The sequence below is a fragment of the Hyla sarda genome, chromosome 4 (genome assembly GCF_029499605.1).
Source record: "Hyla sarda isolate aHylSar1 chromosome 4, aHylSar1.hap1, whole genome shotgun sequence".
Lineage (NCBI taxonomy): Eukaryota > Metazoa > Chordata > Amphibia > Anura > Hylidae > Hyla > Hyla sarda.
This window is the reverse complement of record NC_079192.1, coordinates 93,066,511-93,079,674: the sequence shown is the minus strand read 5'-3', so window position 1 is coordinate 93,079,674 and position 13,164 is coordinate 93,066,511. Positions and strand designations below refer to the sequence as shown.

At 45.3% G+C, this 13,164-nt stretch overlaps 1 protein-coding gene across 1 annotated transcript in view; it reads right to left on the bottom strand.

Moving 5' to 3' along the window:
- Positions 1-13,164, bottom strand: part of WDR76 (WD repeat domain 76) — a 189,504-nt gene that overhangs the window by 68,356 nt on the left and 107,984 nt on the right. The window contains exon 12 of the mRNA XM_056571564.1: positions 3,087-3,165. Within this exon, the coding sequence (XP_056427539.1) occupies positions 3,087-3,165 (79 nt within the window). The remainder of the gene's footprint in view (positions 1-3,086; positions 3,166-13,164) is intronic.

Genomic DNA, 13,164 nt, shown 5'->3' with positions numbered 1-13,164 from the left:
CGTCAGAGAAGGGAGGAGACTGATGACCTCCGGATTGGACGCGCAACTAAGCGCAAACATATGGAGGTGGAGCTACGCGCGGCCAGGACTAGGCCAAAGCCGCGGGCTGGACCGGACGCCCGCGAACACCGTTGGGCGCACGGAGGTAGGGAAAGGTCGGCAGCGGTCCCCAGAGCAGTGGAGACGGCTGCCGGGAGAGACAAAAACCATGCTACAGCAGCGGTCGCATACTTTAAACGGGCCAGCTGCCGGAACAGAAGGAGGACCCAATAAGGTGCCCCCTCCACACAGATCCTCAGGATCCCCCTTGGCACACTGCGGGGATGCCTGCTGAATGATTTCAGCAGGCATTAGGCTCCGATCCCCGCCCGGTGAGCGGCAGGGAATGGAATCGCAGCAAATCTCAGGACCCCCAGGGCGATATGCCGGTATGCCTGCTGAACGATATCAGCAGGCATCCTGGTCCGGTCCCTGCCCGGCGAGCGGCAGGGGCCGGAAGAGCGCAGGGAGTACCCATACGCCCTGAGTCCTTAAGGACTCGGAAACGGGGGTGTATGGAGGCACCCTGCGTCCTTAAGGGGTTAATACACAGTGAGTTAAAATCATTCATGTTTTATAAACATAAATAAGGTGTAATTTTAAAAGTCACAGGGCAATATATAAGAACACAAATGTAAATGTATAAATGTGTAATGCCCTAGACATATAGCAGGAATATGAAGAGAGACGCACAATAGCTTTTGCAATTGCTTTCCTTAGAAAATTTTAAGCATTTCATATTGAAAAAGCCAGTCAAACAACTGGCCCCCACTACCTGCTTGGACACATACTAGTCCTGCTGTGTCCATGCATCATCACCTATGTCATGGACACACTTCCTTGATTGACAGCTGTGAGTGCATCTCACAGCTGGAGTAAAAATCCTCCCACTATCAGCTTGTGTCCCGCTACTGTCAGTGAGGACAAGCTGGGAGTTGTAGTTTTGCTAATACTAGTGGAGATGTGAGCAGACAGCATACTGAGGGAGGGGGCGGAGACCTGCACAGTGAGGCCACGCCCCCTCCCTTTGAGAGTAATTCAGACTAGTGAGCTAAATTAAAAGTGTAATGTACATGGTCAGGATTAGGTACTGAGTGATATATTAATGTTTTTTGTTGGATCTGACGGGTACGCTTTAAATAGTTTGTGTTTAATATCCCGTCCCCTCAAAGGAACCGTGACACGCTCCAAACCTTGCAGCATTAAAGTCGAGATGCTACCCCATGGTAGTCCGCGCAATGCTTGGAGACCATGGAGACATGTCTCGAACTGAAATGGGCAACGTCTGATAAATGTTTGCACACACGGACCTTGAGGGGATTAGAGGTGCACCCCACATATTGAACACAGCATGCTATACAAGTAAAAACATAAATAACACACACTGTGTTACAATTAATAAACTGTGAGATTTTATACTCTTTCTTATCAGACATAGAGGTGACACTGGTAGAATTCTTCATAAAACCAAAGTGTTCTGAAGTGGTGTTCTGAACAAAAAGACTCGGAGACAAGATCTGCACTATAGTGGGGGCCCTCCTTGAACTGCACCTATATCCATATTTAGGCAATTCCTTGTATGCCACATCAGATGTAATAAGTGGCATGTATGTATGTATGATGTTACAAATCTCTCTATACTTCTCACTGAAAGTCGTAACAAATGTGATAGGTGTTGTAGTTTTTATCCACAGAAGCCCTGGGTTTATTTTTTTTTTAGTAGTAATAAGATCTGTTTGTGTTCTACCTGAGGCCACTCTCAATATCCCACAAGGAATACCCCCGTTTTCGAAAAACGCGTGGCAGTCTGTTGGGACTCTTTACTTGTATAGCATGCTGAGTTCAATACGTGGGGTGTACCTCTAATCACCTCAAGGTCCGTGCGCGCAAACATCTATCAGACATTGTCCATTTTAGTTCGAGACATGTCTCCAACTATTGCACGGAGTACCATGGCAGCAGTGTCTCGACTTTAATGCTGCAAGGTTTGGAGCGTGTCACGGTTCCTTTGAGGGGAGGGGATATTAAACACAAACTACTTAATCGCAAAACATTTTGGATTCTAAAATTGAGTAGTCTCTTCCCTCACACATGGACACTTACTCATTACTGAGTTCTCAGATACGCACACTGTGTATTATCTTATAACTAGACACTGGTATATTTATTTTTGGTTTTTTCTGCCTTATATACAGCTTTTTTCTTTCTTGCAGTATAAATGTGCGATCCTGATGTCTCACTGCTTTCCATCTATGCATAGTGTGTAGTTGTCTCATCTTTTATATGGGATGTTGACACCAATTCCCACCACGCAGATTTGATGCAGTTTATTTGTGCGTCTCTCTCCATATTCCCACTATATGTCTAGGGTATTACACATTTATATTTGTGTTCTTATATATTGCCCTGTGACATTTAAAATGACACCTTACTTAGGTTTATAAAACATGAATGATTTTAACTCACTGTGTATTAAGAGTATGTAAAGAGTTAAGCTGACCGGGTTCCACAGATGTTTGCAATCAAGCCAGCCTCCTCCTCTACCTATATAGGGTTCAGGTTTTTAATCTGTTTCTGGTGAACAGACCAAAATGCATCAGTATTCTCCTGTCCTTTGTGTTGGATTATTTATATTGCAATAAAGCTGGAAGTTCACAAGAGAAGCTGCCGTGCTGGAAGTTCTTGTTTACAGTTTGCTGGGTGCGTCCACATCTTTCCTTGCATTGGCCGGACGTGGAGGTCAGCTGGCTGACTACACCTGCTGCACATAAAATAAAAAATTTAGCAGATCTGCAGAGCAGGAGAGGTCTGCCTCCTATGGACATTAAGTTAAAACTGATTAGCTCACTATCTGCAGGAGGGAAATAGGCAGTACGGGGGTATACCTAGGATTTTGTGCTTCCCCCAATGATACGAGTGAGAAAGATGTATTTTATATGCCCAAATAAATAACCCCTTAGATTAACATTGGCTCCCTTAATAAATTTCTTTGAGATTACCAAAATGTTTAGCTTTTTTTTCCCCACTAAAACATTTTGCTTTTGTACCTGTGTAGTTTTTTCTAAAGGTGAGCATCCCCTCAGTCTTCTGGACTCACGATTTGCCATATTACATGGTGGCTTCTCTCTTTAAAAAGAAAAAAAAAAAAAAAAAGATTTGAAAACCATCTCTTGGTTATGATGAAATTAACCATGAAGACAATAGGTTATCCACTGACAACATCAGCATCTCTCCGCTATGAAGAAGTTATTTAAAAAAAAATCTCGTTCGGTACAAGGTTTCTGATGTTAAAATTTTTTATTTCTTTTGTCTCAAGAATGAAGTTAACCATTTAATGACTTTGGGTTGTATTAGCATTGAGGATGCACAAAAAACTAGTCTTCTTTGCCTAAGTAGTGCTGCACTAATGGTAAGTATATATATTTATAGATGTGTAATATGGTTATACACAGGCTGCAGTCCTGGGTTTTAACATATGATTTAAATTGTGACTACAAAGAACTTTAAAACACTAGCAGGCACAGCCCCCTTGACGTTTCGCTCTGACCGAGCTTCTTCAGGTCTAGGCTAATGGCTGCTAAAATGGTGATCGTTTGGCCTTCTATATCTTCTAGTAATGATGATATGGGTGTTGATAATGTTGATAATGCTACCAAACCAGAAACTAGAGATGAGCGAACTTACAGTAAATTCGATTTGTCACAAACTTCTCGGCTCGGCAGTTGATTACTTATCCTGCATAAATTAGTTCAGCCTTCAGGTGCTCCCATGGGCTGGAAAAGGTGGACACAGTCCTAGGAAAGAGTCTCCTAGGACTGTATCCACCTTTTCCAGCCCACCGGAGCACCTGAAAGCTGAACTAATTTATCCACGGAGCGAAGCCACATGAATTAAGTCTTCAGGCCGCATGTACCAAACACATGTAAACACATGTACTTCTTCATAATTTGCCATAAAGCCATTAGCTAAACTAGGGGCTACTGACGAGCCCATAGAAACTCCTCCTACTTGGAGAAAGAAATCTTCATTGAATCGAAAATAATTTTTGGACAGAGCGAGATCCAACAACGACATCAAAAAATTAAATTTTTGATTGTCTATACAAATATTGCGTGCCAGTTCCAATGTGATATACCTATTAAAATGTTCCAATGTGATATACCTATTAAAATGTCCATGCGGCAAAGCCTATGTCGGTCAGACTTCAAGACTAATCAAAGTCAGGCTTGGTGAACACAAATCTATGATAAGACGGTGTTCACACTTGGAACCAGAGGGAATGAAAGAAACGCAACATGGAGAAACGAGTGTAGCACGACACTTTAAACTACACTACAACAGATCTCAGATGGCAGATAATAGAAGTTAAAAGGAGAACAAATAAAGAAGAAAATAAAAAAACATTATTGAGGCGTGAGGCATATTGGATTACGGAGTTAGCGACAATCGAACCGAAAGGAATGAATGAAATGTGCAGTTATAAGGTATTCTTATGAGTAGCTGAGGTTATATAAAAAAATACCTGGCGTTATATATGTAAGAGTTATATTTGAAAGCAACAAGTGCTGAAAGAGTTATATTCTTGTAACATACCAGTGTATTTAACCCAGCTCAGACTCCACACCTGTGTGCATGATTAAGGGGGGTTGTTCCCCGCAACGTAGCACGGCAGGCTGGAGCCGAGGCATTTGTCATCTTGCCCACTTGGGATGTTAACCATCATACCCCATGCATCTCTATAAGAAATTGTGATGATTCTGAAAATAACATTTGAATAAAAAGAAAAACTTCAAGAAGACCTGAACGTGGTGGTCGTGAGTAATTCATCTACATTTTCTTGTGCAGCTGTATATGCTTGCCGCATGCTATCCAGGTCCGTTGAATAGGGTCAGCGAGGCATATCTCCTCTTCCTGTTGCCGGGTCCGAAAACATCACACTGCCGCTCAGCCTATCACCAGCCGAGTTGGGACTTCGCTGCGGCCGGTGATTGGCTGAGAGCAGTATGACCCGCCAACCATCGGCAACCAGGAAGAGGATCGCGGCGGAGGCCAAAGCAGGTTACCGGAGGCACCAGGGGGGAGACGGAAGGTATGTACCTCTATTTTTTTTTTTTAACTGTGGCAGTATGACGGGTAATTTTCCCATCCCAGAGTACTCCTTTAATCCTTCCAGTAGTTATAAACTGCTTTTCTTTCTGACAACAGTGCTCTCTGCTGACACCTCTGCTTGTCTCAGGAACTGTTCTAAGCTTTAGAGGTTTGCTATGGGGATTTGCTCCTACTCTGGGCAGTTCCTGAGACAAGCAGAGGTGTCAGCAGAGAGCTCTGTTGTCAGACAGAAAAGAAAAACTCATCTTCAGCAGCTGATAACTACTGGAAGGGTTAAAGGGGTACTCCGGTGGAAAACTATTTTTTTCTAATCACCTGGTGCCAGAAAGTTAAACAGATTTGTAAATTACTTCTATTTAAAAATCTTAGTCCTTCCAGTACTTATCAGCTGCTGTATACTACAGAGGAAGTTGTACAGTTCTTTTCAGTCTGACCACAGTGCTCTTTGAGTACGTGTCAGGAAGTGTTCTGAGCAGGAGAGGTTTGCTATGGGCATTTGCTTCTACTCTGGACAGTTCCTGACATGGACAGAAGTGTCAGCAGAGAGCACTATGGTCAGACTGTAAAGAACTACACAACTTCCTCTATAGTATACAGCAGCTAAGAACTGAAAGGATTAAGATTTTAATAGAAGTAATTAAAAAATAGGTTTACCTTTCTGGCACCAGTTGATTTAAAAAAAAAAAAAAAAAAAAAAAAAAAAAAGGTTTTCCACCAGAGTACCCCTTTTTTAATAGGAGTATTTTACAAATCTGTTTAAGTTTTTTCCTGGAATACCCCTTCAAGGTTGAGTCTAGGGATGCACTGATACATATCGGCCGAAAATAGCTATTTTGGGGAAATGAACAACAAAAAATTTGCCGATAATGACCCACCTCCCCTGCCCGCCCACAGCACAAGTTACAAACACTGCCAGTGCCAGAGGGGTAGCGTGGGGGGTGCAGGGGGGGCCGGCCGCACCGGGCGCAACATCTGGGGGGGCGCGCTCTCCGGGATAGGAATACTTCTTTTTATGTGCCCGGGCCAGCTCCCGTGTGTGGCTGCAGGCAGGGCAGGCCAGAGCATATAAAACCTAATACTGTATACTAAAAACCAGGGGGCCTCCAGCTGTTGTGAAACTACAACTCCCAGCATGCCTGGACCGGCAAAGGCTGTCCGGGCATGCTGGGAGTTGTAGTTTCACAACAGCTGGAGGCCCCCTGGTTTTTAGTAAACAGTATTAGTGTTTATATGCTCTGGTCGGCCCCCGCCTGGAGCCACACACGGGAGCCGGCCCGGGCACATAAAAAGAAGTATTCCTATCCCGGACATCCCTGTGTCCCGAAAAATCTTTTCGGGACATAAGGATGTCCGCCGGTCACTCACCATTCCCCGGCCAGCGCCTGTCCTCCTTTGGTCCTTCGCTTCTCCGCCTCTATGGTTGTACGCACGGCACGTCCCGTGCGTACAACCATAGAGACGCAGAAGGACCGCTGGATCGTCGCAGGAGAACACGTGCTGGCCGGGGCCTGGTAAGTGACCGGTGGCGCATCTTCTTCAGTGTTCCGGTCACCGCTCCTCCGGAGGAGCGGTGACCGGATCACTGTGGGGGGCAGCAGTACAGACATACAGCCTCCATGTCTGTGGGGTGAAGCTGCCTACTATTGTGGGGGAACTGCTGACCTAATGTGGGGGGAGCTGCCTAATATTGTGGGGGAGCTGCCTACTATTGTGGGGGAACTGCTGACCTAATGTGGGGGGGAGCTGCCTACAAATGTGGGGGGAGCTGCCTAATATTGTTGGGGGGAGCTGCCTAATATTGTGGGGGAACTGCCTACTATTGTGGGGAACCTGCCCACTATTGTGGGGGAGCTGCCTACTATTGTGGGGGAACTGCTACTATTGTGGGGGAGCTGCCTACTATTGTGGGGGACCTGCTACTTTTGTTGGGGAGCTGCCTACTATTGTGGGGGAGCTGCCTACTATTGTGGGGGAGCTGCCTACTATTGTGGGGGAGCTGCCTATTAATGTGGGGGAACTCCCGACCTAATGTGGGGGAATCTAATCTAATGAGCGGAGCGCTGCATTTTACCAGAAGACGGGGAGAAGTCATTTTCGGTTTCGGCCGGACATTTTTTTTAATTTCGGTTTCGTTTTGGTTCTGAAATTTCCATTTCGGTGCACCTCTAGTTGAGTCGTCTGCATTTGTGGGCAGGGCGGAGGCTAATTACGGCGGCTGGCCTCTGCCCTGTCACGTGCTCCGCGCAAGGTGGGCGGTCCCTGGTGTGCGTTTCTGTGCCGGCGCTCTGGGTGGTCAGGGTCTCGTGTGCCGGATTAGTTTCCTGGTAAGTGCTACGGGGAGGTCGAAAGGCTGGCCACATCTTTATAGCCATACCGGGTTTGGCACTAAGCCTCCCCGCCGCCTTGGCTCATCACACATATTTCTCAATAACTGAGCTGTGTGGGGGACATCGGGCTGGTGCTGCGCTTCTGTAGCTACGCATCCGTTTCAGGTGGTGGAGGTGCAACCAGGATGTGGGCATTGACCAATTCCGGGCCTGAAGAAACGCCCAGAGGGTGTGAAACAGCGCCGTAGCTTCGGACGGGGCTTTGTAACACCTCCTGCCCTGCCGTTCCATCTATCAGTATACAGTGACCCCCCGACCTACGATGGCCCCGACATACGATCATTTCAACACACGATGGCCGCTCAGAGGTCATCGCATGTTGAAGGCAGCATCAAAATAGGATGTTTTTATATGTGGGGGCCATCGCATAAACGGCTATCCGGCAACGTAGAGTGCTTCAGCTGCTGATGGATAGCCGTTTAAGGTGCCCCGTGTGGTCCGGTGGGGGGTCACTCACCTGTCCCCGCCCCTCCGGACCGTCCTCTTCGGGATCCTCTGCATCGCTGGCGCTCTCATTGTCCTCATCACGTCATCGCACACGCCGTCCCGTCATCCAATAGGAGCGGCGTGTGCAGCGACGTGATGACGGCAATGAAGAGACGCAGCACAGACGGTCTGGGGACGCGGCAACAGCGATGGAGGGCGACATCCAGGGCAGCAGTGAGCGGCGGGGACAGGTGAGTAATAACCTCCTATACCAGTGGTCTTCAACCTGCGGACCTCCGTGTGTTGCAAAATTACAACTCCCAGCATGCCCGGATAGCCGTTGGTTGTCTGGGCATGCAGGAAGTTATAGTTTTGCAACATCTGGAGGTCCGCAGGTTGGAGACCACTGTCCTATACTTACTAACGATCGTTCCTTTGGAACGAATTACCATCGTATGTTGAGGGACCACTGTATAGCCATTGTTATCACTTTCTAAATAAAGTGCACAGCATCGGACTGGAGAGTTATCCGCCTGTTTCTTTATTATCATTAGAATATATATAGTGATAAGAATAGGTGTCATGTTTAGTTAGGAGTGGTGGCATAAAATATCAAATACAAACTTCTTATAGAGAAAAAGAATGAATGCACTCACCACACAGGTATGCTGTACATCTGCATTGTACTTTATTGTAAGATTTGACCATGGAGTCGGTAGCAAAGATCAGCAGGGTGCAGCAAAAGGTACAGGTGCTCGTGCAGGGGAGTGCAAAACAGACGACGTCTACTCCCCTGCACGAGCACCTGTACCTTTTGCTGCACCCCGCTGATCTTTGCTACTGACTCCGTGGTCAAATCTTACAAATAAGTACGACGCAGATGTATGTGGTGAGTGCCTTAATTCTTTTTCTCTATAAGAAGTTTGTACGGGACTCTGCATTTTTCATGTCTGTATGTGTAGTCTATTGCTTGGTTCGGCCATAACAAGTTTGGGCCCATGATTGGTTGTGTGTTCATCTTACGCTGCCAGTTTCTTGGTTTCACGATTCAGCAGCACGTTTGATTCTTCTCATTTTCGGCTTTCTTTGTGTTAATGTCTACTGATTTTTGTAAATTGGCTTTGTGATCATGTTTTTCTAAATAAATATACTTTTCTCTATCTGTTTAGTTTTTTGCCCCCTTATAGGTTTTACATTCGACCATGGTTTGGGCACACGGTCAGCCTTCTAGTATTTTAGGTTGCTTGGTTAGGTGAAAGAGTTCATTTCAGGGGTACACTGTTCATACATTTGACGTAGCCACAACCACAAATTGTTAAGGCTGAGTACTCAGGCTGCATTTGTGGGCAGGGTGGAGGATCGGCTTTATTAAGGCAGCTAGCCTCTGCCCTGTCAAGTGCTCCGCTCTGTGATATTTAAGTCATGTGCTAAAACATTGCTAATAAAATATAGTTACTAGTGTTTTATTAACCCCTTAAGGACCAAGCCCATTTTGACCTTAAGGGCCAGGCCTTTTGTGCAAATCTGACCTGTGTCACTTTATGCACTAATAACTCAGAGATGCTTTTACTTATCAGTCTGTTCTGTTTTTTTTTTTGTGACATATCCTACTTAAAGATAATGGTAAATTTCACCAATACTTGCATAATTTCTTTGTGAAAAATTCAAAAATGTTATGAAAAAATAAAAAAATTAGCATTTTTCTAAATGTAAAATTCTCTGTTTATAAGGAAAATGGTCATTCCAAATAAATTACATATTGATCCACATTCAATTTCTACTATAAGTTGGCATCATAAAGTTGACATGTTTTTACTTTTTGAAGACAAAGTTTAGCAGCAATTTTCAAATTTTTCACGAAAATTTCAAAATCCGAATTTTTCAGGGATCAGTTCTGTTTGTGAAATTGAGGAGCCTTTCTGTACGGAATACCCCTTAAATGACCCCATTATAGAAACTTTACCCCTCAAAGAATTAAAAAAATGCCATTGAGGAAGTTTGTAAAGTCTTAAGGTGTTTCACATGAATAGCCACAAAATAAAAATGTTTTCATTTTTACAAAGGCTTAACAGTGAAAAATCACCACAAAATTTGTGACCCAATTTCTCCTTATTCAGGAAATATCCGATATGTGGATGCAAAGTGTTGTGCAATCGCACAACAATGCCCGGGAGGGAAGGAGCAACTTTGGGATTTTAAAGAATTGAAGTCGGGGGCCATGTCACCTTTACAAAGCCCCACAGTGCCAGAACAGCGGAAACCCTTCACACAACACCATTTGAGAAACTACAGTATTGGAATTTAACAAGGGGTGCAGTGAGCATTTAAACCCCACTGGTGTTTGACAGATTTTTGAAACAGTGGACTATGCATATAAAAAATAAAAATGCATAATTTTCTTGGACCACGGTTCCAAAAATCTGTCAGACACCTGTGGGGTGTGAATGCTCACTGTACCCATTGTTACATTCCTTGAGGGGTGTAGTTTCCAAAATGGGGTCACATGTGGATGTGTTTTTTTTTTTTTTGTGTCAGAACAATTGCAATGGCCATTCCAATGCAAAACACCAATGTAGCCCTCAAATGTACATGGTGCGCTCTCACTCCTGAGCCTTGTTGCGCGCCTGCAGAGCACTTTACGTTAACATATGGGGTATTTCCATACTCTTTCTCCTTTTACCTCTTGTGAAAATGAAAAGTATGGGGCAACAGCAGCAAGTTAGTGTAAAAATATTTTTATTACTGTATTAACATACTGGTGTAGCCCCCAACTTTTCCTTTTCATAAGTGATAAAAGGAGAAAAAACTAAAACAAAATTTGTAACAATTTCTTCTGAGTACAGAAATACCCCATATATGGCACTAAACTGTTGCCTTGAAATACGACAGGGCTCTGGAGAGAGCGCCATACGCATTTAAGGCCTAAATTAGGGATTTGCATAGGGACAGACCCGGATGCAAGCATGGCGATTGCCTCCTCCACCAAAAATACCCTACGGCAGTGTTTCCCAAACCGGGGGAAGGATGTAAAGCTCCAGCTGTTGCATAACTACAACTCCCAGCATGCACTGATAGACCGTGCATGCTGGTAGTTGTAGTTTTGCCACAACTGGAGGCACACAAATTGAGTAAAGTAACAGACGTTAACTCAGTGTTTTTCAACCAGTGCGCCTTCAACTGTTGTAAAATTACAACTCCCAGCATGCACTGACTGACGAAGAGCATGCTGGGAGTTGTCGTTATGCAACAGCTAAAGGGGAAAAGTGCAACAGTTGCATAACTACAACTCACAGCATGTAAGGACAGCCAAAGGGCAGTTGTAGTTGTGTGCCTCCAGCTGTTGCATGACTACAACTCCCAGCATGCCCTTTGTTTGTTCATGCTGGAAGTTGTACTTATGCAGCAGCAGGAGGCACACAGCATTTACCTCCTGCAGCTGCATCCTCTTGGATCCCGCTGTCGCCGATTCAGTGGCGTCGCCACTGACACCAGGTGCCCCCACCGCCGCAGGTCACTGATGGGTACCTGACATGCCCTCCGGACTAGGGGCGGAGCAGGTGCCAGTCAGCAGGAGCTCTGATTGGTCAGCCGGTCCTAGACGACATATCAAGGCGATTGTGAGGTAGCATCAGTGCCACCTTACTCCTGCTTGGCAAGGGTGATTGGTGCTGTCTCGGACAGAAACAACTACCCTTTTTTTCTGTGCCACCGGGTCTCCAGGGACCAGACTGACCCAGAAACACTGTGATACGACAGTCTGAATTGACTTGGGGGGGTTTCAGGACTCCCCTAGGCATTGACACGGGAACGATTTCAGCAGGCATCCCATTCCGCGTGCAGGTTGGTGACCGGAAAACTGAAGGGCGTACAGGTATGGCCCTAGCCCTTAAATACCAGGTGTCAAGAGTGTACCTGTACACCTTCGTCCTAAAGGGGTTAATATTGTCAAATGTAACATTTATTTATTTATTTATTTATTTTACATATTATTGGCATATAAACACACACCCTCATTTTAACGGGGGAATTTTAGTAAAACATTTTTTTTTTTATAAATGACTTGAGGCTCTGAACTTAATATCACATCAATCCCCCAAACTCTGATTCCCCTCATTTGCCATATCATCTCCCCCCCACGCCCCCCCCCCAAAAAAACAAAACAAAAAAAATACATCATCCCTTCCCCTTTGGTAGTGGCAGTACCTCTTATTTTAGCTTTAATAGTGCGTGTTATACCCTGATGAATACGGTCATATAGATATAGTGTGTGTGTATGCGTGTGTGTGCGTGTGTGCGTGTGTATATATATATATATTATATATAAAAAGGGGATGAGTATTTGCCTCAGGGCTAGGCCACCACTCCTGGTGTAACGGAGCTTCAGAAGGCCATTAAGCACTCCACGGGCATTCTGGGTAGGGGAATATGCAAAGCAGCTCATTACATCACCTTTTCAGGTAAAGTTAACTGGTATCAGCTTAGTGGAATAAGGAATAAGTTAAGGAATATAAAAAGCTGATCGGGATTTTATGCCAAGCCAGACTACTCCCCAAAAGGGAAGTTTCTACCCATCTGCAGACAGCTGTTTCGTGGTTTTTGCCACTCGTCAGTACAGAGCAGGGTGATCTGGCTTGGCTGGGGTAAGAGGCCTGAGAGCAGCTAAAGGGGATGAGTATGCGCCTCAAGGCGAGGTCACCACTCCTGGTGTAACAGAGCTTCAGAAGGCCATTAAGCACTCCGCGGGCATTCTGGGTAGGGGAATATGCAAAGCACTTCATTACATCACCTTTTCAGGTAATGTTCCCTGCTCGAGGGGCAAACACCCCGAAAAAGCTGCCTGCACTGTACTGACGAGTGGCAAAAACCACGAAACCGGCGATCTGAAGAACTCCCAGCATTGTGGTAGAGATTTTGCTTAGTACAATTGCAGTACTTTTCATTCTTATTAGAACCGCAATTCTCGAGAGCATACCACCTGAAGATAATCTCCTGCCTGCCTCAGAACATCGGAAGAAGGAGAAGATCTTGAAGACTGCAGCTCCGGAAGAAGCCGACGAAGAACTTGGAAGAAGGGAATCGGCGGTGAATTCCGGAACTTCGGCGAAGAGGAAGGCGGCTAGGAATCTTTTCGAAGAAACTCGCTGCCTCTGGAGAAGGATCTGCATAGCTCCTCCCACTGGGACCAGATCTGCATAGCTCCTCC